Genomic DNA, 21,851 nt, shown 5'->3' on the forward strand with positions numbered 1-21,851 from the left:
TGAACGTAACTAACTAACCGCACAACAAGATATCGATCGACAACAACAAGATAACTGATAAACAACAAGATATAGCGATCGAAAATCGAAAACCAAAATAGCGATCGAAAACCAACATAGCGAAACACAGACAGACGGAAAACAAATTGAATGACATTAGAAACAAGGCATCTACGTAACGACAAACGGATTTGCACTACATGGTATAACGTGATACGTTTAATAAACGTTAAGAATCAACAAGCTTACCGCAAACAATGGCGTTTGATTAATACAGCTTTCTGAATTGTTGTCAAATTGGGATTTGCCTTGGCGTAAAATTTTAAACGAGTCAGTGGAGAATTTTTGATTGGTGCAAAGTAATTATACTGACTCATTTAAATTTTGGCGAGGGCAAATATAATGCTCAACCTTGTTATTCTGCCTTGCCTGCCCTGTGGTACAATTCAAACTCTCTCCCAAAACTATACACAGTAGTTTCAACAGTAGTTCAACAGTAGTTTTAACAATACACAGTAGTTTCAACAAACATTCAACAGTAGTTCAGCCACGGACAATTCCGTGGCTTTACCATGGGAATGAGTGAATGCAAATCATTATGCACAAAGCCAGGGCCGCATTGAGAAGGAATCTTGCAAATTAACGCCACTTATTTACTGTAGACTTAAATAGCTGATGATAACTCAGAGACTGTGTGCAAATAAAATGCTGCAAAAGAGATTCAGGCAAATAAAGGTAAATATATAACAATCTGTGGTTTAAAAGAATACCTATCTTGAAATTCTTTGAAGAAAACCTACAATTTGTTTTCAAGTTTTATTACGCAAATATAATGCAAATGTTACGCATTGCTGAGATTCAAAACCATATAACAATGAAGCAAATTAATGAAGTGTTGCCATTCATTGAGTTGGAAATAGAAAGAAAAATTTGAGAATGGAAACGAACGCTTGGTTTCTTCCTGAAAGCAAGTTCCATTTTTGCGTTATTTTAACGTTACTAAATGCGGGAACGATACAAAACTTGAAAGTTTTGCTAGCTGAGGTCTAATGTGCATCTCTTCCGGCAAAACAGTTTTGCTTAACTTGTAAAAATCGTGCCTAGTTGCATGTAGCGTCTTTCATTTATTGACAACGAGTGTTATGACTGCTCCAAATGGTAGCTACCTAATTTCAGTTCTCGTTTAATCTCAACCAATGGACGTAAAACTAATGCAAAGTTTTGCAAACATGAAGTTTATCATACTTGAGAAAAAGTTGCAATCCGTTTTTGGCGGAGTATAATGAACAATGTCGTGCAATTCGTGCATTTCCTCGGACAAAACGTCATACAACACAAACAAGTAGCAATTGAGAAAGCCTAATTGCTAAGTATGCTTTTAGCCTAAAGATAAAAGCGTTTTTTCTTTAGTATTGAGGTGGGTTAGTAACCCTGTCAGTGCATCAGGTAGGTCAGGGTTCGGTTCCAGGTCGGATGATACCAAACAGTTTTAAAATAGCGCAGATTGTTCGTTTTTGTGTATGGCAGCAAGGTTAAGATTAAGTCAACCGTAAAGCAGGCCCAGAGCAAAAAAAAACAGCAGCAACAATTCAACAACCGCTACCAAATCAGCTGTTGCAGTGCGACAATGTTGTAGAAACTAAAGATTAAATTGTTCCGCAGTAAAAAGGAAAGCTTACCCTAAAGGGCTTAGACTGAGCACAAAACGTAGGTCTATAACACTGGTCAACAAAAATTTTTTTTTTCTTGCATGGGTTGTGAGAACTGATTTAGGGTAACTTTGGGGTGCTAAATCCGAATCTGACCTCAGATTTATCCTATCACGTCAGGTTTGTGAGATATGGCAACAGCAAATTGCTACTTTTGCCAAAAGTGGAAAATTTGGCGTTGCGTTTACCACCAACATATGCAGTGCTATAACGAAAGATTAGTGTTAGACAGGCCAAAACAGCTTAAATAAGGTTACTGAACAAGCATTGCCATAGGCCTGTTTAAATCTTTGTGGTTTCATGCAAAACATTGACGGGGGTGGGGGTCAGTTATACTTTTAGCCTCCCTTTTAGCTTGTTATTACTGCATGGTTAATAATGTTGCTTAGAAAAAAGATTGGTATCAGAATTATAGTTGGTGGGTGTATTTCAGCTACTTATGTACTACATGGCCTGGATTTATGGATATAGCACAATATGTATGTGCAATAAACGCAACGTCAAATCTTCCACTTTTGACAAAAGTAACAATTTGCTGTTATCATATCTCACAAACCTGATGTGATAGGATAAATCTGAAGTCAGATTCGGATTCAGCACCCCAAAGTTACCCTAAATCCATTGAAAAACTCCATGCAAAAAAAGTTGTGTTGACCAGTGTAATCGCACTCATAAACAAAGCAATAAGTTGTTGAGGATATCTACCTGTCGTCATACTTTTGGTTAAAAAAAATTGGAAATTTTATTGGTTTTGTACGTATTGCAATGTACACTGTACAGACGTTATGCATTCGATGCACAAACGCCGTACATGATACGTAGAGGTAGAGCAGTAGATATTGCTTGTGGAGCAGCCGACGCAGAAAACATTAATGGGGGTATGGTTAGGGTACCTTGAATACTGATTGTAGTAGCAGTAGGCTAGTGCAGTTTCATTTATTTAGTAATAGTTCTTAGGTAATGTAATACGATTCTATTTGAATAAGGCACTACCGATGATCTACAGTTGTAGTGCGAAATGCTTATGCATGTTCCATAAATAGGGCTCTGCTGATTATCCATGCATTTTTAGTTTTTCTTTACAAAACATCAACGGTGATAGAACATCTACAATTTTACATGTTGATACGCCTCTGACTGTAACTAGCCGAAATTAAGCAGACAGACAGTACAGGTGAAAGAGAAAAGAAATTAAATTCACTACTTGAGGTCGCTACAAATACAATTCTGTAACTTACAGTCTCGGACGTTCATCCCCTCCCTGTGTCCTACTAGAGGCCACTTCATCATGGAAATATTTTGCCACAGACTCTGAATCCTTGAACCAATCATAAGCTACGTTTTTTGTGACGTGCAAAAGTGTGGAAAGCAGATGATGGAAAGTAAATTAAGTGACGTTGACCTTTTTTACCTTCGCCGTCGGTAGCGTGGCCTAGCGGGCTAGGAAAGTAGTCATTTCGATGGCGTGGGTTCGATTCCCACCCCCTGCCCCAATAAACATTGGCTCGTAAAAACACGAGAAATATACGTGTATTACACGAGTTTCCTCAGAATTTCACGTGTTTTTTACGACCAATGTTTATAAGGGCCAAAACTATTTTTTCTTCTGCAATTACCAAACAAAGTTCAAAGCAAGGGTCAACTCTCTGGCTGAGTTGCTAGAAGGGTCACAATGACGATAGCCGCTTCACGGACAACGCAGCTTCTGAGTGGTTAAAAAAGTTTCAGTGGCTATGACAGAAATTATTCATGTCAAAATGGCTACCGTTGTTCTACTAAGGCTCAAGGTCATGTAACTATTGCAGTGATTAAGGTGCAAGTAAAGCATGAGACTCCTAATAGTATGTCTCATCTGTGTGTCCATGATTGTGTCTGTCTGGACGCAAAAAGCAACTTTTAAAAACAAGTTCACGAAGCGAATGAGAGAGTTCAGTGGGGAAATGTACAGGACGATTGTAGAGAATGACCCAGGAAAGAACGTGATTTTTTCACCCCTAAGGTTTGTATTGGAATCAGGTACCTGAAGAATTTACTATGCAAGTCAAAATTACAAACAACCATGTTGCATCAGAATAGCCACTTGGCTAAACACCATTGTATCGGTCTTATTACGTCATAAATAACATGCGCAAAGAGTAATTACATGACTAACACTTATTGGAAGTATAACAAGTAAACAAAATCAGTCAAGTTCGAAAACTTGCATATGCATAATTAATTTTGAAAAGATACCGAAGATACTAAAGAAGCCGCCTTTACAAAGGCGAAAGCTCATCAACAAATCATACAAGTTTCCAAATCTGGGCTTGTTATGTTTGACCATTCGGTTGCATCCTAAATGAAAGATTTTTGTATAACTCAGCAACAGCGACAAACCAGCACAGAGATTAAGATACATCAGCGTCTACTTTAGGGACGTAGCAACGGGGGAGGGGGAGTTGGGGAAGCAATAGCATCTCCAAAAAATTATTTTGACAACGAAAAAAATTTGTAGTAATACAAATGCAACGTTTTAATGACATTGAATAACGTTTCATAAATGTTTCATATAACGTTTTATAAATTTCATCTCCCCCAACAATTGTTTTTGCCCCCTTAAGATTATCTTTGTAGCCACGTCACTGGTCCACTTTTTCCTTTATTAAAAGCATTGTTTGCTTCAGCATATACCACACCCTGGGAATGGTGAATGTGGGGGCAGGTGGTAACACCAAGAAGGAAATCCTTAAAACAATGAGACTGGACATGGTAGAGGACAGATTCAATGACCAGAGAATCAACGTCCGGATGAGGTGAGATCCACGCGCGCTCAGCACGCAGATTATGACGTAACATATAATGACATCAACGTAAAACAAACAAAAAAACAATAGCAATTTCCATTGGATAAGAAAAATGTTTTTCAAATCAACTGTGGAAAAACATGTTTACAAGTTAATCGCAAAGGTAACCACAAACCATTTCGCAAACCTCATGCTAATTTTTGCAAATTAATTTTTAGTAAGTTGTTAACGCACACTGTCAAAAGAAAAAATGAAACAGCGTCGTACCAGATGGCCAATGCGCTTTTCTTGCAAGAAAACTATCCAATCTTGACTTCCTTCCAACGCACTCTGGTTAGTAAATACAGTGCAGAAGTTCGCGAAGTAAATTTCGTCAACAAAGACGCGTCCGTTGAAACGTGAGTATATTGAACATTAATCAAGATCCAAATATAACAGTAAGTGCTCAATACCAGAAAAAATCTCAAATCTTTAAGACTTGAAACATAAACAAATGTTATTTTTCAATATTTATTCAAGTCTTGTCATACCATGAAGCCATCTGGTTAAATTAGCGTGATATAGTGATACTCGAATCTACTGAGCAGACTTTCAACAAATCCTTATAAGCTCTTTGTGCTATTCTTCCTACTTGTCACCTCTCAGTCTCACATAATCAAGTTCATCTAACATCATTGCCTTATGTCTTCCTCCTGGCATTTTCTTTGAATTTTCCAACAATAGAATATGGCAAGGTGACCACTGACCAGTCATAGCTTCTCATCCAAAGGACTTCCGTTGGTGGCCATTTTCTTCACTCTGCTTTTTGTCGTGGCTTACACCTGGTGATTGGAGATTTGTACCAAGAGGAAGGCAATAAAGTTAACTTTCGTGTCCACCTGCAGGCATGCCTTTAAGCGCCTTGCCAAAGACACAGCCGCATGCTCTCGAGCGGTGTTGAACCGGCGCTCTTTCATACGTCAAGCCAGGGCTCTTACCACTCGGCTATGCAGTCGACTTCCACTCTGCTCAAAACTTCTTACATAACCAAGTGATAAATTGTAAGGACATCAGTCGGCAGCCGTGGCCGAGTGGTTAGCGCGTTGGGCTCGCAGTCGAGAGTCTGCATGTTCGACTCCAGCCACCCGCACTTGCTGTTGTTTCTCTGGGCAAGAAACTTTACGATAATTGCCTCTACCTAGTGATCGATTTCGAGTAATGGGTAGTACAAAATTTAAGTCATAAGTAGAGTAGACAACCGGAAACAGACATTGCCTTTGGCTGCAGCGTGGGTCAGGTGTATGTCGGAAGGCGTACACCGATGCATAGCGCTCAAGTCCGCTTTCCCGCAATGCAGGATAAAGATAAACAAACAAACAAAGTTCGACGTATGTCTTGGCACGACACTTAGGGTTGGATCAACCGACAGCGAGTCAGATTAAAGCAAATAAGCCGATTAAACAAGTCAGCCGATTAATCAGCTTATTTTGTGGAATATGTTTCTCTTATGCATCAACAGTAAGTGAACCTTCCCGTCCACTTAACTTAAAATATTCGCCCACCGAGCGTAGGCCCGAAAACCAAAGAAAATTATTCATTTATCACTGGATTGTAAACTGCTGCAATGAAAACTGCTTGGACTTGTAACAAAATAGTGTCACACGAAATAACATTTATCACTTTCCTTACAGCTGATTTGTTTCATCTTTTTTAAAATCTATACCTCACAGTTTTCCATTCTTTTGTCACTACTTTCTGTCCAAATCTGTCATATTCCATAACATAGTCTTCTCTATGATCAGCTTCAGTTTACTGTTGGTACCAAGAAAAACAAGTGTTTTGTTGCTAATAACTACCCTTTATCATCATCCATTTTGCTTCAAAAAAGCCCGGTCTTCATACCTCTTGGTCATTGTAATTTTTTTAATGTAGCAAAACACATATTGACAAACTAAATCCCCATGCATAACAGAATTGTAAGTAGAATGACCTTATCAATTCCAAACTATCCAGAATTAATGGTTGGATAGCTGATATGACCAATGGAAGGATCAAAAACCTTGTTAGCAACCAGAATATTCAACCAACTACAAGACTCATCTTAGCCAATGCCATCTATTTCAAGAATAAATGGGAGCAAACATTTGCACCGGCAAAGGTGAGAAAACTGATTTTGACAACGATATGATAAAAATTCAAAGCGCTCCAAGCAGTAACCTGCACTTCAAAACGTTTCAAGATGTGAGATTTAGCGACCTATATTAAATACTTCTAAATGAGAAAGCTTCTTTAGGAGCTAATACCTATTACCTAGCTGTGTGCCATTGTGGTAGTTTGGAAAAGGAATTTGGTGTCAAAAAAGTTTTATAGTAGCTTTACCTCTTGCTTGCTATTCCAACGCACTAATAATAATGTTAGGGCTTATTTATTGTCGCTCCACAAATGCTAAGGTCTTTTAGCGACAGGGCTCATTTTTAATTTTGTATCAGATTTACGATGTCTTCACATTATTACCCTACTAATCCTTATGCAAGAATGAACACAATCGGAACTGTTTTTTAAGTCTTTGGTATAACTCGACCTGGAATCTATCTCATACATCAGATCTCAATTCATTATTGAGTTGTTGAAGTTTTGCTCGAACCTTCAGCAACAATTGAACTTTTAAATTATGACGGGGACTCAAAAAGTGCCACAAGGACGGAACAAGCAGCTATTTGTTAACGTACAGTGGAACATTACAGCTTCTGCTTGAAAATCTGCAGTTTTAAGGGAAGGGAGGGGGTGCTAAGTTTAAAATTAAATATTGAAGTTACAAACTGCGTTTGCTGGTTATATTGCAGCCAATGAACTTCAGACTTCGAGATGGAACAAAAGTCCGCGTCAAAGCGATGAAATTACATCATCGATTCCGTTCTGAAATCCTTCAAGAAGAAAATATGCACCTGATAGCAATCCCTTACACCGGAAAAACATCGCAACATTTTGTGGTTGGCATGCCAATTTCTACAGGAGGTAATGCCACCTTATATGACAAAACAATGCAAGTATCATCGCTAAACACTAACAAATGCTTGGGAGGTGGTTGACTTAATTGATTTTTGCTGCCATGCTTGCTGGACGCATGGACATTTTTTGGCATTGGTGTTTACTGTTTATAATGTTTATACTTTGCCACAAAAGCAAAGAAACTGAACTGAATTATCTTCCTAAAACTACCACCATGGACTCGGTCTGTTTCATAATTAAGCACTTTCTGAAGTTCCACCAGGTGTGAAACAAGGTGAAATATTTTTTGAGAAAAGTAACATCCCAGACAGCAAAATCAGTCATTTTTACTTCAAGGTCTGCACGCTTTGAAAAATGACGGATTTTGCTGTCTGGAACTACATGTAGGCCTGTATAAATATATACTTCACTGCATTAGTAATTAGATATATTATAGTACAAAACCTAACCTCGCTTTTGGTCGGTAAGACTGCGAACCATTTGAATGCTAACAGCTTTCATTTTACATAGCCAAAGCCCTGTCAGCTTTCACCAAAAACGCAGCCAAGATTTTGGGACATTTAAAGCCAGTAAAGGATTGGCCGGTATTCCGCACGACACTGATCATGCCAAAGTTTAAAATTGAACTTGAAACAGATCTTAAGCCGGTAAGTAAACGATTGTAATGTAACTACAGTTTGTCAATGGAAATGAACCGAATAGGTTGCATCACATAATCAATTCTCTCTTCTCGCCAGACATCCGATTACCTTTACAACCGTAAGTTTGGAAAGTCATTTGAAATGATTTGTATATGTATATTCTGCACCAAACTGGTACAAAGCGTTCTAAACACACGTTTCGTTTCAAATAAGTAGCTTGACGAAACAATAAGCTCTTTGACGAAACAATACACTCTAATCTATTTCGAACAGTTGTTGATAGAATGAAATTTCATTTTGCCGCAAAAAACATCTTTTCAATAGTTCCAGTAAGTAAGCCATATTTAATTGTATTTCTTGAGTTCAGTTGCAGTAAAATCAAATTGAAGCTAACCTCATAAAATGTCCACGTTGTCTGTGCACAAAAATGAGAACACAAATTTTTAGCCACACCTAAATAGTATATATACGGTACCTAAACATACTAGTTATAATAATAAAAACGTATCTAAACGGTTGGTGAGTTTTGGTGTTGAAATACTTATAACTATAGCTCTTACAACAAAAACCATTGCTCTAGGTTATGAAATCCTTGGGAATCAGCGACCTGTTTCAATTAGGAAGATCTGACTTGTCCAGAATTAGCGGTGAAGAATTGGCTGTGTCAGATTTTCTACACAAAGCTTTCATCAGAGTCAACGAAAAAGGTAAAATGAATAAGTTTGAACTCCAGATCTATTCAATCAAATCATAACAACATAATAATACAGTATACCAACATCATGTTTATGTTACACAATATACACTGCTGAAATGTAAATTGGCCCTCCGACACGTGTTTTAGGTTTTGTATGTATTAATATGACATCTATTTATCCATTTTGTTCAAGCACGTTTTAAACCAAGAGGTTTTGCCAATATTATTCATTGGTGTGCTGGCTTATCCCATATATAGATGGTAATTTATTTTTTGCCAGAGTCAAGTGAACGATACAAAATAGAATGCCTAAAATGTTCATAAACCGTTCTCAATCTTGTTCTTGAACGCAACTCCTGATCCCCGCAAGTGATGGCAATGGCCCATAGTTACGTCGTCACTCTCTTAAAGATGTAACTATGAGCAATAACACAACATTCACAACCATCCGCACAACTCCATCTTCGGCTGCTATTCCTTCAAACTTAAAGAACCATCACACAGAGGCTGCAGAGCAAACATTTCAGAAGTGCCAATGTATTGACACTACGCTACATGTAACGTTACAACGTTGCCGTGACTCGACGTCCGAAAGGACCCCGGTTCGACACCGCTAAAGAAAGAACAGGCATCCCTAAAGGTGAACACGAAAATTGGCTTCCTTGCCTTTCTGTCCACTTCATTTAAATCTTCAACTACCAGGCGGAAGCCTTGATACGATAAAAAACAATATATTGATTGCAATGTTTTTAGTACCGGACTACCGGTACATGAAATAAATATTCCAGTAATTTTCACTGATCTACTAAATTAAATTTGCAACCTTTGTATCGAGCAATTTACTGATATACCACTTATTATTGTGATAACAAAAACGCAGCAAAGCAACAATTATTTACAATTCATAATTACAAATGATTTCCAGGCACAGAAGCAGCAGCTGCCACAAGTGTAGCCTCTGTATCAAGAGCAGCTACTGGACCAACCAAGATCAACAAGCCTTTCTTTTATGGGATCTTTGATGAGAAGGCGAACGTGTTCACATTCCTGGGGCAAATCACTGATCCAAGGAACCCCAGTGAAGAAATGGAAGAGCAAGAAACTCGCCCAAGAAACCCCAGTGAAGAAATGGAAGAGCAAGAAACTAGCACAAGAAACCCTAGTGAAGAAATGGAAGAGCAAGAAATTAGCACAAGAAACCCCAGTGAAGAAAGGGTGGAGCAAGAAGGAAGCGGTTAGAAAGAAGACAAATTGATAAATGGCTACAATGAAGACAACGTTAAAACTAAGTACTTGCTATTGAGAACAAGAAACTGAAACAAAAAGTAACAAATTGAACCGAAATTGCGACGAATATATAAACTATAAGCCTTTTGTTCGAGTTATTCGGCCGCACCCTGTAGAACTTGATTTGTAGTTACCATTCCATTTGATTTGTAGTTACCATTCCAACAGCTGTCAACTTTTAACATGACTGGGAAACACAACTAATCGGTTTATGGTCAAATATAAACATACACATATTCTTTTAATGATTTATTTTGAACACGCAGTTAATGTGATTTCTGCTCCTGAACTTCATTGCATAGCGCATTTGCGTGAGCCAGAGCGCAGAGATAAAAGAGCCGCAAGCGGTTCCGGAGCCGCAGGTTGCCGACCGCTGACCTATACCAAATAAACGTATTAGTGACTATACATGTGGATTGTGATTCATTTATAGCTTGCCACTCCAGTGTTACAGCCAGATGAGAGCATTGTTCATAAAGTTTCTTGTCAAAGGAAGTGTTAAGGGGGCAATTAGTGAAACTGTGTTTCACTATGAGTGTGGCAAGGTGGAACAAACCGCAGACCACATCATCTGCAACTGCGCCATCGAATCAACTCCATGACTGCCCAAACATCTAGACCAAGTCGCCACCACTGCTCAAGGGTGATAAGGGCAGAGCCCGTCGACCTTTGAAGTGGTGCAAAAGGCTCATACGAAGAAGGAAATTGTCTGATTTTCGAAACCACATCTACACATTCGATCGGGAGCCACTTTCTATGTAAAAACGTCGCTGTTTTTCTTTCGACACCGTAGCGGGCTTTGTTTAATTTAAGGAAAACCATTTTTTCCCAAAGATAGGAGCTTGTTAAAAGCTTGCAGAAGATCCTGGAATAGTATTAGTAGGATGTTTTCCCCTTTAAATTCATAAATCCTTTGTTCCACCATACTATTGCCACGCTAGTCTGTTCTAATGGGCCAACTTATGATCACAGAGAGCAGTCAGATATCTACTTAAAGGTTATTTTGTAGCGACTTCTCTTCGCATATAGAAGGAAACAATAGTTTCTAAGCTATAAAGGTCGGTACTTGGTAATTGGTGTTAGACGGAGGGTGCCAGTTATAATTCAACATGCTTCAATCAGTTCCGAGTCAATCGTTTTAGTATGACTTATCTGGATCTGGACCATACAGAAGCGCAGTACTCAGCAACTGCGTAGCATTGAACCAGTGCTGTTTGTTTTTAGTGTGTTCTGATGTGCTCCTCGGTTTGAGTTTCCAAGGTTTTGTGGAAGGTTGTTACGACCAGCTCATTTCTTTTTAAGTTTCGACAGATGCGTTTAAAAGACTAAGGTCCCATTCAGTAAACAAAATGAGCCCAGTCACCAGAAGAACGCAAGTCGTTATATTTATCAAACGCCTGGTGTACACTGTACAGTAGGGTGTTTCATTTTTTCACCATTTTTGAAATTCAAAATGCCTGGGGTCCCATCTGGTGGTATTTGGGGTAAAAAGTTTACACCCCAAATATTTTTCAATTATGACGTCATATTGAGGTGGTCCACGAGGTTTGAAATTTTTAGGCCTCAAAATCTCGAAATTTGGCTGTATCTCCGAAACCACTCATCATAGATCGACAAAACTAGTATCAAAATGCGCAGAAGGGTCGATTTTCTATACCTGATGTAGCGAATATTAAGGTCTATGTGCTTCAGAAAAAAAGTTACTTCAAAAAATCTGATTTTCGGTCTATTTTCTCCTGATGAACAGAGATCAGGTGATCAAGATAAGAAGTTTTGCTGTATTTTTCCACCTTAGAAGCTGCTATTGCGTAATAATAGTCCTTGTTCGTTTTGCAAGAGATGAAATGGTAATTTGAAGGTATTACTATTATAAGTTAATGTAACCGTTGAGGAAGAGGTATGCTGCTCAGTGCTCACCTGCTTTAGATTAAGTGTCATTATGGCATTAAGGTCAGGTATTAGTAAGTCGATGCCAAACTTCAAGGAATTGGAGAAATGTGCTTCCCCTTAATTCAGATATAGTCAGTCACTATTTTTACTTGAGGAAGAAAGTAGCCGAAGCTAATCCTAAGTTTTTGAAGAAAATACCCCATTTCAAAGATTTGAAAGATGAACTGCTGAAAGATGTAGCTGGCATGTGGAACAAAGCTGGTCTTCCAGTGCTTAGCAAACAGAAAAACCTAGCACTTCTGGCATACAATCTGCCAAAGCATCGGCACTACTATGTTTGAAACAGAGAAAGAGAAATGAAGTAGTTAGATGTCTACACAGTAGCGAAAGCGACTCTGATGGTGATATGAATTGGGAACATGATAAGGAATACGAGCCTCTGAAACCAGCTGTTAGGAAAAAGTGTACAAGAAAGTACATTCTTTTTCAATAAATGATAGAAGCTATGTACTTGCTGATCGTAGGATGACTTTGGTACGCCAGCAGTCAGATCTTATGAGGTCGGTTCTTGGAAAAGATCAAGTGGCTGCAATGCTGCACCACCTTCCATGCTGCAATGCTGCATCACCTAAGTATACCGCCAACGACAAAAAACGAGAGAAAAATCTCTGATGGAAAGTGAGAACCTTCTCAACTCAGCTTCTGCCATGCAGTTATGTTACGATGGGGGCGTTGTCGATAAAATAGATCGATACGTTTTCTTGAGCCAACTTGTTGATGATAATGGCATGAAGCACGAAAGTGTGCTTGCTGTTAAATCTTTTCCCAAAAGTGTGTCGGTCACTGCAGAACTGATTTTTGGCACCATCATCCACGAGGCTTGCAGAGTTCACCTATCCCAAGTATATTCAGTCATGGCTGATACGACTGCTCTCAACACAGGAAAAAAGTCCGGAGTCAATACTCGACTGGTCAATTATTTTAATGATAAAGTTGGTCATGATATTCATACCCTTTAATGCATGTTCCACATAAACGAAATATATCTTTCTCATGTCATTTCTTTTGTGGACGGCGCCAAGAAGAGTCCCGGAGCAATGCAAGACGGGGCTTTGCTTAACCAGATAGCAGGCCTAGACAAGCCCAGTACTGAAACCTTAACACCAACTATTCTTACGCAATAACAGCTTCCAAGAGTAGAAAAATACAGAAAAACTTTCATCTTGATCACCTGATCTCTGTTAATCAGGAGAAAATAGACCGAAAATCAGATTTTTTGAAATAACTTTTTTTCTGAAGCAGATAGACCTTAATGTTCTCTACATCAGGTATAGGAAACCGACCCTTCTGCGCATTTTGATACTAATTTTGTCGATCTATGATGAGCGGTTCCGGAGATACGGCCAAATTTCGAGATTTTGAGGCCCAAAAATTTCAAACCTTGTGGACCACCTTAATATGACGTCATAATTGAAAAAAATTTGGAGTGTAAAATTTTTTCCCCAAATACCACCAGATAGGACCCCAGGCATTTTAAATTTCAAAAGTGGTGAAAAAATGAAACACCCTACTGTACAGTCTCTCTCTTTCTCTTTATAGTCCCATTCAGCGTTACGCCAAAGTATGTAGAGAATTGTAAAAAGAAATATATTGTAAAGCAGTGTTTTCCCAGTTGATGTTAAGTTTTTGATTAATCTTGAGGTTACATAAATGAAAGCATGTTACTTGGGTTTTGATATGATTTGCATTTGTAGGAAATGGAGTACTCAGAAAGCGCTTTTGTTGTTAAGGTTTTTTTGTATCACAAAACAAATTATTGAGTAGCTAAGCAGAGGTCGTCAGCACAGATCAAACGAACTATGTTGGAGAGGTTTGGTTGATCATTAGTGTAGTGTAGGGGTCACCAACCTTGTTTGCATGCGGGCCGCTTTGGCGCTAAGGAGAGTTTTGACTTTGAAGTTGCTCCTAAAGCACGGGCAGATCAGCAGTGTGTGAATGTGAGCATGCGTTCCCTGCGCATCTCAGTAGTTATTCATGTTCCAGAGAAAGTCAGGCGATCAGCTGTGTTTTGCGGGCAAGAGCAACCTAGGCTGTTTTTCGCTTTCGGCATTCTTTTACGTCCGTTTAAATCAGTGGTTCTCAACATTTTTGTCTTGGTGGACCCTTGGCCTTTTTTGGGGATGCATTTGGCCTTTTTTGTTTTATCAATCTGGCAACCCTGACTACATACATCAACAATTATGAGAAAACTGCACTACGGTATTCGATAAAAGACTAAAGACTTTCGATAAAAAACAAGAGAAAACGCTTCGCCGTTGTTAACGCTTTGAAGGTAAGTAATTAGTAGGGCAACCAAAAGTCAATAAAGTCAAAATTTTTCTGCCTTGTTCAAAGTTTATAAAACGTCCATAAACTAAATTTCAGGCTGACACGAAGAGAGGTTTCAAAGTTATTAAGTAAAAAAAAAGTCAAATTTTATGGTTAGGTCAAAATTTTCTATTAACGTAGTTTTTGTTATCTCTATTGATATTTTATTAAAGCTATACAGATACTGATTTTTTGTTGCAATTTCTGTTGCTATTCTGACGTAATGATCTATTTGTTGCAATTTCTGAGGTAATAATCTTGCTTCGTCCACTACTGAATTGAACATTAAGTAGGCTAGGCGTGGAATGCAGATAACGTGGCCTTTGTTCTTGGTTAGGTGAATGCTCAAACCAGTATAAGTTTACAACTGTTTATTGAGTTTTAGCTTCCAGATGTTCTCAAATTTGTCTTTAGCTAGAAGTACAGTAGAATTCGCCTATAGTGACTTTGGCTATAGTGACACCTCGCCTATAGTGACTTTGGCTATAGTGACACTTCGCCTATAGTGACACCTGTTGCAAAGTCCCGTTTGCATACGCAAAAGTTGAGTAGCATTCGGCTATAGTGACACTTCGGTTATGGTGACACTTTTTCCGCGGTCCCTTCAGGTGTCACTATAGGCGAATTCTACTGTATATGTATAATACTGCAAAACCCTTTCAGTAATTTCGGGATATTTAAAGACATACTCCATATTTATCGTTTACCCTTTTTCGAGTTACTTTCATTACCTCTTCGTTAGCTGTGGTGTCGTTGAGTCTTCCACATTTTTCTTTTATTTTATTACAAAAAGAAGATATCCTTACCTAACGGTTTGATTTCTAATATGCTTTGTATTTCGCATTGGAGTTGCAAACGCATAAAGTTATTTGTCAAAATTAGGTCAAAATTTGTAAATTATAAAGTCAAAATTTCAAGTTTTTAGGTCAAAAAATTGGTTGCCCTAGTAATTAGCAAAACCAGCGAAACAAGGTTAATAAAACTGATAGCTGGCTCTCCACTCTGCTTGAGATCATGATATTTTGCGTTTTATTTCGATAACTTTACTGTCTTGATCGTTGTTATTCACTCGCACGAAAAGGAAATGGATAGGCTTGTTTTCCAACTGTTCCAATTATGAGCTAACAACATTAAAATTTTTACGACTAGGCGTACTGCATGCGTAAAACTTTGAATTGTTTCAAGCAGCAGTTCTAATAACTTCGGTTTGCGACCTAGGTGTCAATATAAACAAGACAGTAAGCTTAATCAAAGACTATTTTAATTGAGTAAAATAGCATTATGGTTATGACCTCATCACCTTTCTCGCCCCCAAGGTTTTTAGAAAAGTCGGCGCCTATGCTGATGACAGTTTAAACTTTTGTTTCTCAACCAACCAGGCTGGTGGTGGTAACTGCCTAGACGACAAAATCCATCATTTTTATATTGATTCAACGTCTATACAAGTTGAATCAATGCAAAAAATGAAGGATTTTTCTGTGTGGGTGGTGGCCCAGTGGACTCCAGTTTCGTTTTGTGGAACTACAGCAGCACAACATGAAAGTTTAAACCTTTTTCAATGTTTCATACTGCATCAACAGAAAGTGGTTGAAAATTTCATGCTGTCAGTCAGCTATTCTTGTAGAATGCAAACCGAAACTTTACTCACAAGTCATTTTCACACGCTCATTAAGATTTGCGAGTATCACATCGAGGTTTGGCAGTCAACCATTAGAAGACGTCGAATAATGTTGAATAAACGTTTCAACGCAACCTAAGGCAAAGACAGGATTGCAAATGTCCACCCACAAGCTGGCGTCATATCCGCATTTCCCTCGCAAACAAGAACTTGACAAATTTGACACAAAACAACAACGTCATTTTCAATTAACTGAAAGTTTGGAATCGAAAGTTCCAAAAGGTGTTCCAAATTGCAACAACAATAGTGGAGCGACAAAGCAACTACTTCCCAGTGACTTGAAAGTTTCACTAAAAGTTAAAAACAGCTCACAGCTTTGTGGACAAGTTGTGAAAGTGATGATTAACAGCATGCAAAATGACATCAATGCTTCTTGCTTATAAGTGTTGGTTCGCAGGAGGCTGGATAACATATTAGAGATACAGCAGTTGATGACATCTTCAAAATTGTTCCGACTTTAGAATTTAGATAATAAGCAGCGGCGTGCGGTGACCATTTTTTAGGTGTTCACATTTATTAGAAAGTTTCAAACTCATGATTTGCACAATGACTCTTTTATATCATGTCACATCAGTATATTTTGATATGATCTGAATCAGGCAGCATTAAACAGCAAACAAACAAAAAAATTTGATGAAAAACATGAAGTTATATGAAATGGTATTATTGGACTAACAGAAGTTCAAAAAACGTAAGTTTGGTAGAGAGTTCGTCTGGTGATACCACAAACTGTAGCTATCTGGAGGCGCGGCTTGATTTGTCACATTTTGCAGATTTTGACTACCACTACTGCTGTTGTCTGACTAAAAAATCAAATTGTTCTTGTTTTTCAAAGCCTGGTGATGTTTAAACCCAATTTGTTATCTGGGAAAAATAGTGAAAAAGACGTTAAATCATTATTTTTAGAAAACTTTATTCACACTTTTACTAAAAATTGGCACAATATGGAAACGTCTGCAGAATGTAACAAATCAGGCCGTATCTTTAGGTAATCATACACAAAGCAACATCACAAGATACCACATATTACTTTTTAAACATGCATAAAAAATGCATCAAGCGTTTTGTCACATCATAGTGTTCTCATCAGAAATAATAATAAAATTTAGCCACATTTGAAAAACAAAATACAGCGGTTAAAGATTGACTTTAAACTAGCAGTCAAATGTAATAATTCGCTCTGTCAAGTCAGTGGTTAAGCGCCCGAGTGCAAATAGCCTAAGCCATAACAGACATCCAGCTTGACAATCTAATCGATGCAAAAATTTGATAGACAATGACAGAACCCAAACATATAGCATGGTCAAAGAATAGACCTATTATCTTCACATTCCTTTAATTGCAGGTTTTTTCAGCATTAAGTAGAAAAACATGAGGCTCCTAATAGTATATCTCATCTGTGCGTCCATGATTGTGTCTGTCTGGACGAAAGAACGTTTTAAACACAAGTTTGCAAAACGAATGAGGCAGTTCAGTGGGAAAATGTACAGGGCGATTGTGGAGAATGATCCAGGAAAGAACGTGATTTTCTCACCCCTAAGGTTAGTAATAGTATTGTGAAGATGACGAAAGAACTTGTATGATTATTACGTCACAATTAAGTGCAACAATGTGGTATCAATACCAGTCTCTCGGAAACCAGTGGCAGAAATGACAAAAGTTAATCATTTAAACGAAAATTTTGACAAAAAAAAATACACTAAAAAATTCATTCATTTTAACAGCTTTGTAAAAAAATTTATGACCATACAAAAAGTAATTTTCATGAAAAAGTGTATACCCTATCTGTCATGATTAAATTCTAAGAGTGAAAATTATATACATTAATGAACTGCATTTGACTCAGCACTGCAATCATTTTTGCACTAAATTTAGTTTCAATGATTAGTGCAGATAAAAATCACAAATCTATAAAAAACATTTTTTTTTCTAATTTAACCTTAGCCCTGATTTTTGGATACAAAAAAATGTTCTAGGACCACTGGAATAATTTCTGATAATTTTTCTCTCCAAACTCCCCTTTCGACACCACAAGCGGCTTCGACGACTTTAAAGAATAATCCTTTTTTTACGCACTACGCAGAACATTAAGGTTTTTTTTCGGTCACAGACCAAATTTTTAGCAATATATCCCAAAACATTGAAGTAAATTTGGTCAAAATGTCCGAACAATATATACGCGCATAAACCGATTTTAGTGATTGCAAGAAAACAATATTTTTGTCAATCGGAAATTCAAGACGATGACTTAGTGTTTAAACTTTAAACATTGATCCAATGTCTTGTTACATGTGATAAATCCAAACACAAAAGTAGCATAGAAAGGGAATATTTTCATCACAAAAATGAATCAAACAAAAAAAAATGACCGAAGTCTCAGCGAAAAAGAAAACAGCCAGTGCCCACTGTATAAACTACTGTAAAATCTACTGTATAAACTATTGTTTTCATTACTATAGTATTATCTATATATTATTCCATTCAGCTTCTTGTCTTGGAAAACAACGCAATAAAATAGGGCACTAAAAGAATAAAAATAATTATACTGCAAAATGTCATCATAAGCAGAATTTTAAATCCGTCCGCAGTATCATGTAGATCTGCATATCAAGCTACAGTAGATTGGCACTAATAAATTTTCCATAGCCAATTACAGCTATTTAACAATAACTAACAATATCATATTTTCTCCTTTAACAAGTTATTGTGACCAAAACCTATCTGCAATACTTCGTATGCACAACTAATTGCAGCGGTTGCAAGTTAGGGGAACAACCTTGCACTTTACATCGCCATGTTATGTCAATGATGTAAAAAGCGAAACATCAGACTTATTCCAAACAGCAAAATCCGTCATTTTTACAATGAGTCAACGTCTGCAAACGTTGAATCCATGTAAAAGTTACGGATTTTACTGTCTGGGATTCTGTTGATAAGACCCTGTCTGTACACATTTCTTCAGCATCTATCACACCTGCGGAATGTTGAATGTTGCATCAGCCGGAAACACCAAGCACCAACTATTGAGAGCAATGGGGCTCACCAGAAAAGAAGACAAATTTACTGATGAAATAATCAATATGCATATGAGGTAAGTAGCCTACTTACCAAGACAATAAATTAGTCATTTTTTAGGTCTGCAGACGCTTGAATCAATGTAAAAGATGACTGATTTGCTGTCTGGGTAAAAGAACCAAACGATGTGAAAGCAAACACGCTCTCAATCAGATACCACGTGCAAGAGAACAAGAAGGCAACCTACTGTAGTTGTTCAAGATACTATAATAATCAAGCACTAAATTCGAAGGGGCGCCACTCGGCAAGCCAAGACACATGCTCTGGAGTGGTGTCGAACCGGCGCCTTTTTGAGCGTCGAACCAGGGCTCTCACTACTCGGCTATGCCAGAGATTGTGGGTTACACTCCAACAGGAAGTAAGCTTACCCCTATATATGAAAAGTCCATTTGGTAAGGAGATAATGCTGCTATAGCAGGAAAGATAAACTGTAGCCTATGGTATGATCGCAAAATCTGATCCAAAAATGTTAAGTGGGGACAATCTATAGAATGTCGGAAAACAAAAGTAAAATGGCTGAGAATCTATACTCTACGTCGACAATATCTAGTCTCATGTTTGATCACCAAACTGAGTAGTGAGTATTTTATGACAAGTTCATTAGACTCACGTTAGTTTTGTTGCAGCCGGCTATTGTTGCACATTTTGAGAAAATCAACCGGAACAAACAGATTAGCCAACGCTCTTTTCTTGCAAGACGGTTTCCCAGCCCGTTTTTCCTTCCAAAATACTCTACGAGATAGCTACAGAGCGGAGGTTCAGAAGGTGGATTTTCGTGACGCAAGGAAATCGGCTACAACGTAAGTTTATGCGTTTTCATGATCAACCAGTTTTGATTGTCCAGGGCGAAGTCTTCCTCTCCACATCTCACAGTCCGTTGGGTTGGCAGAGTCCACGTTCAGGGCTTAAATCACGCTTAACTAGTTCTTCCCAAGAAAGTTTTGGTCTACCTTGACCCCGCTGGCGAAAATTTTTCCCACGAACTTTCAGTTACTTCGCATAGAGTATGTATTAATACCGAGTGAATGCAAACATTACTCGTTGGCATATTTAGTTCAGTGGTTTCATCTTGTGCCTAATGCTCGTTAGAACAACGGTTCGACGCCCATCGAAGTCAATTTTCTTCTTTACATTAATTTTTGCGGTGCACAAAAGCTTTTCAAAAAAAGTAGGGTAGAGAGCAACTACGTTGTTCCGCCAACATTAGAAGGGTCAATTGCCAATGTGATATTTTTTACGCTTTGCCGGTGGCTTGCTTTTAACTAAAAACCTTAAATTACTTTAAAGCCAACTTCACTCTTAAAAAACCTATAAAAAGTACATTATTTTGTAAATAAAAAAGCGTAACCCTTCTAGTGTTGCGGAGAAGCCAAAAGCGGATATAGCTTCGCATCCCTGTGATCTACAATCCCTAGGTTAGGGTTAATGGGTTAAGGTTAATGGGTTAAAGTTAATGGATTAGGGTTAATGGGTTAGGGTTAATGGGTTAGGGTTAATGGGTTAGGGTTAATGGGTTAAGGTTAATTCTTAGGGTTAATTCTTAATCAATTCGAAAAATCTTACTTTTAGACTAGTGACCACAATCAATTTTTCTCGACTTTTCCAGGCTACGTTTTTTTTTCAAGTTCAATGTTTGAAAACCACGCGAAAAAAATGAATCGGTAAAAACAGTAACGCGCGCCGCGTAACTGTTTTAATAATTGTAACCAGTAATGGCTACACTTACGGAAATATGCAAATGAGACAGATAGTTCGTCGGAAAATAACTTCGCACCCCGCTGTGCTGCAACGTTGACGCATCTGCAGTTGGTAAGATGTATTGCAGGGTTGTATAAACAGTTCAGTCTAACTGTCCAATCTAATCTAAATTGCGTCAGCAATCGCAATGAGTAAACCATGCTGAGTCTCATTTCGAAACGTCGCTCATCAAATGAACTTTTAAAAACCTAAAAAAACCTTTACAGGCTGTTTCACCCTCAGTTGGGATCATCAGAAGGTTCTTATTCAAATAGAATTTATATTTCGATGGAATATTCTATTTGAAAATTAATAAAATTATACAGCTTAAATGTCCTCCGAATAGTGTTATGGTGAGTTTCGATGTGACATCGCTATTTACTAACGTGCCGTTTCGAGAAACCATCAATATTATTGCTGATCACATTTTTAATGACAACCAACCGCATCGACCACTCATTGAGAAAAAGGATTTCATAAAATTGTTAAATCTGGCCACTGAAGGTATGCTTATGTTTAATAATCGCTTGTTTAAGCAGATCGATGGCGTCACCATGGGTTCTCCACTTGGTCCAACTTCTTTTTAGCGCACTTAGAAACGAAAATGTTTGAAGTGTTCCGTGATTTTTACCCTAAAATGTATGTACGTTATGTTGACAGTATTTTGCAGTTTTTGACAACGATCAGTCTTGTTCCCAATTTTTAAACCTTTTAAATGCTCAACATCTAAATATCAAATTTACAGTTGAAAACTCTGATGACACTATTGCCTTTTTAGATGTTGAGGTAAAAATAAATTATGACTCCTTTGACACACAAATCTGGTGAAAACCCACCAACACTGGCCTACTTTTAAATTACAACGCTTTTTGCCCAAATAAGTGGAAATCTGGATTAATCTTATGTCTTTTATCTCTTGCCCGTTTGGTTTGCTCGACGGACTTATTGTTCCACAATGAAACTAACAAGTTGAAAAATATGCTACATTTAAATGGATAC

At 37.8% G+C, this 21,851-nt stretch overlaps 2 protein-coding genes across 5 annotated transcripts in view; one reads left to right on the forward strand and one right to left on the reverse strand.

Moving 5' to 3' along the window:
- The window catches only part of LOC145765700 (superkiller complex protein 2-like), an 85,605-nt gene that overhangs the window by 15,546 nt on the left and 48,208 nt on the right, over positions 1 to 21,851 (reverse strand). The window lies entirely within an intron of this gene.
- LOC145765702 (serpin B9-like) overlaps positions 3,520 to 21,851 on the forward strand; it is a 31,218-nt gene continuing 12,886 nt past the window's right edge. The window contains exons 1-9 of one of the 3 annotated variants that reach the window (XM_082577525.1): positions 3,520 to 3,708; positions 4,373 to 4,501; positions 4,711 to 4,890; positions 6,485 to 6,629; positions 7,315 to 7,486; positions 7,991 to 8,127; positions 8,702 to 8,828; positions 9,744 to 9,883; positions 9,926 to 10,505. In XM_082577525.1, coding sequence (XP_082433651.1) covers positions 3,536 to 3,708; positions 4,373 to 4,501; positions 4,711 to 4,890; positions 6,485 to 6,629; positions 7,315 to 7,486; positions 7,991 to 8,127; positions 8,702 to 8,828; positions 9,744 to 9,883; positions 9,926 to 10,057 — 1,335 coding nt within the window. In that variant the 5' untranslated portion in view covers positions 3,520 to 3,535 and the 3' untranslated portion in view covers positions 10,058 to 10,505. Of the gene's footprint in view, positions 3,709 to 4,372; positions 4,502 to 4,710; positions 4,891 to 6,484; positions 6,630 to 7,314; positions 7,487 to 7,990; positions 8,128 to 8,701; positions 8,829 to 9,743; positions 10,506 to 19,002; positions 19,132 to 19,741; positions 19,916 to 21,851 lie in introns of those variants that run through there. The other 2 variants (XM_082577524.1, XM_082577526.1) reach the window with 2 other exon arrangements.

The sequence above is a fragment of the Aplidium turbinatum genome, chromosome 2 (assembly GCF_918807975.1).
Source record: "Aplidium turbinatum chromosome 2, kaAplTurb1.1, whole genome shotgun sequence".
Classification (NCBI taxonomy): Eukaryota; Metazoa; Chordata; class Ascidiacea; order Aplousobranchia; family Polyclinidae; genus Aplidium; species Aplidium turbinatum.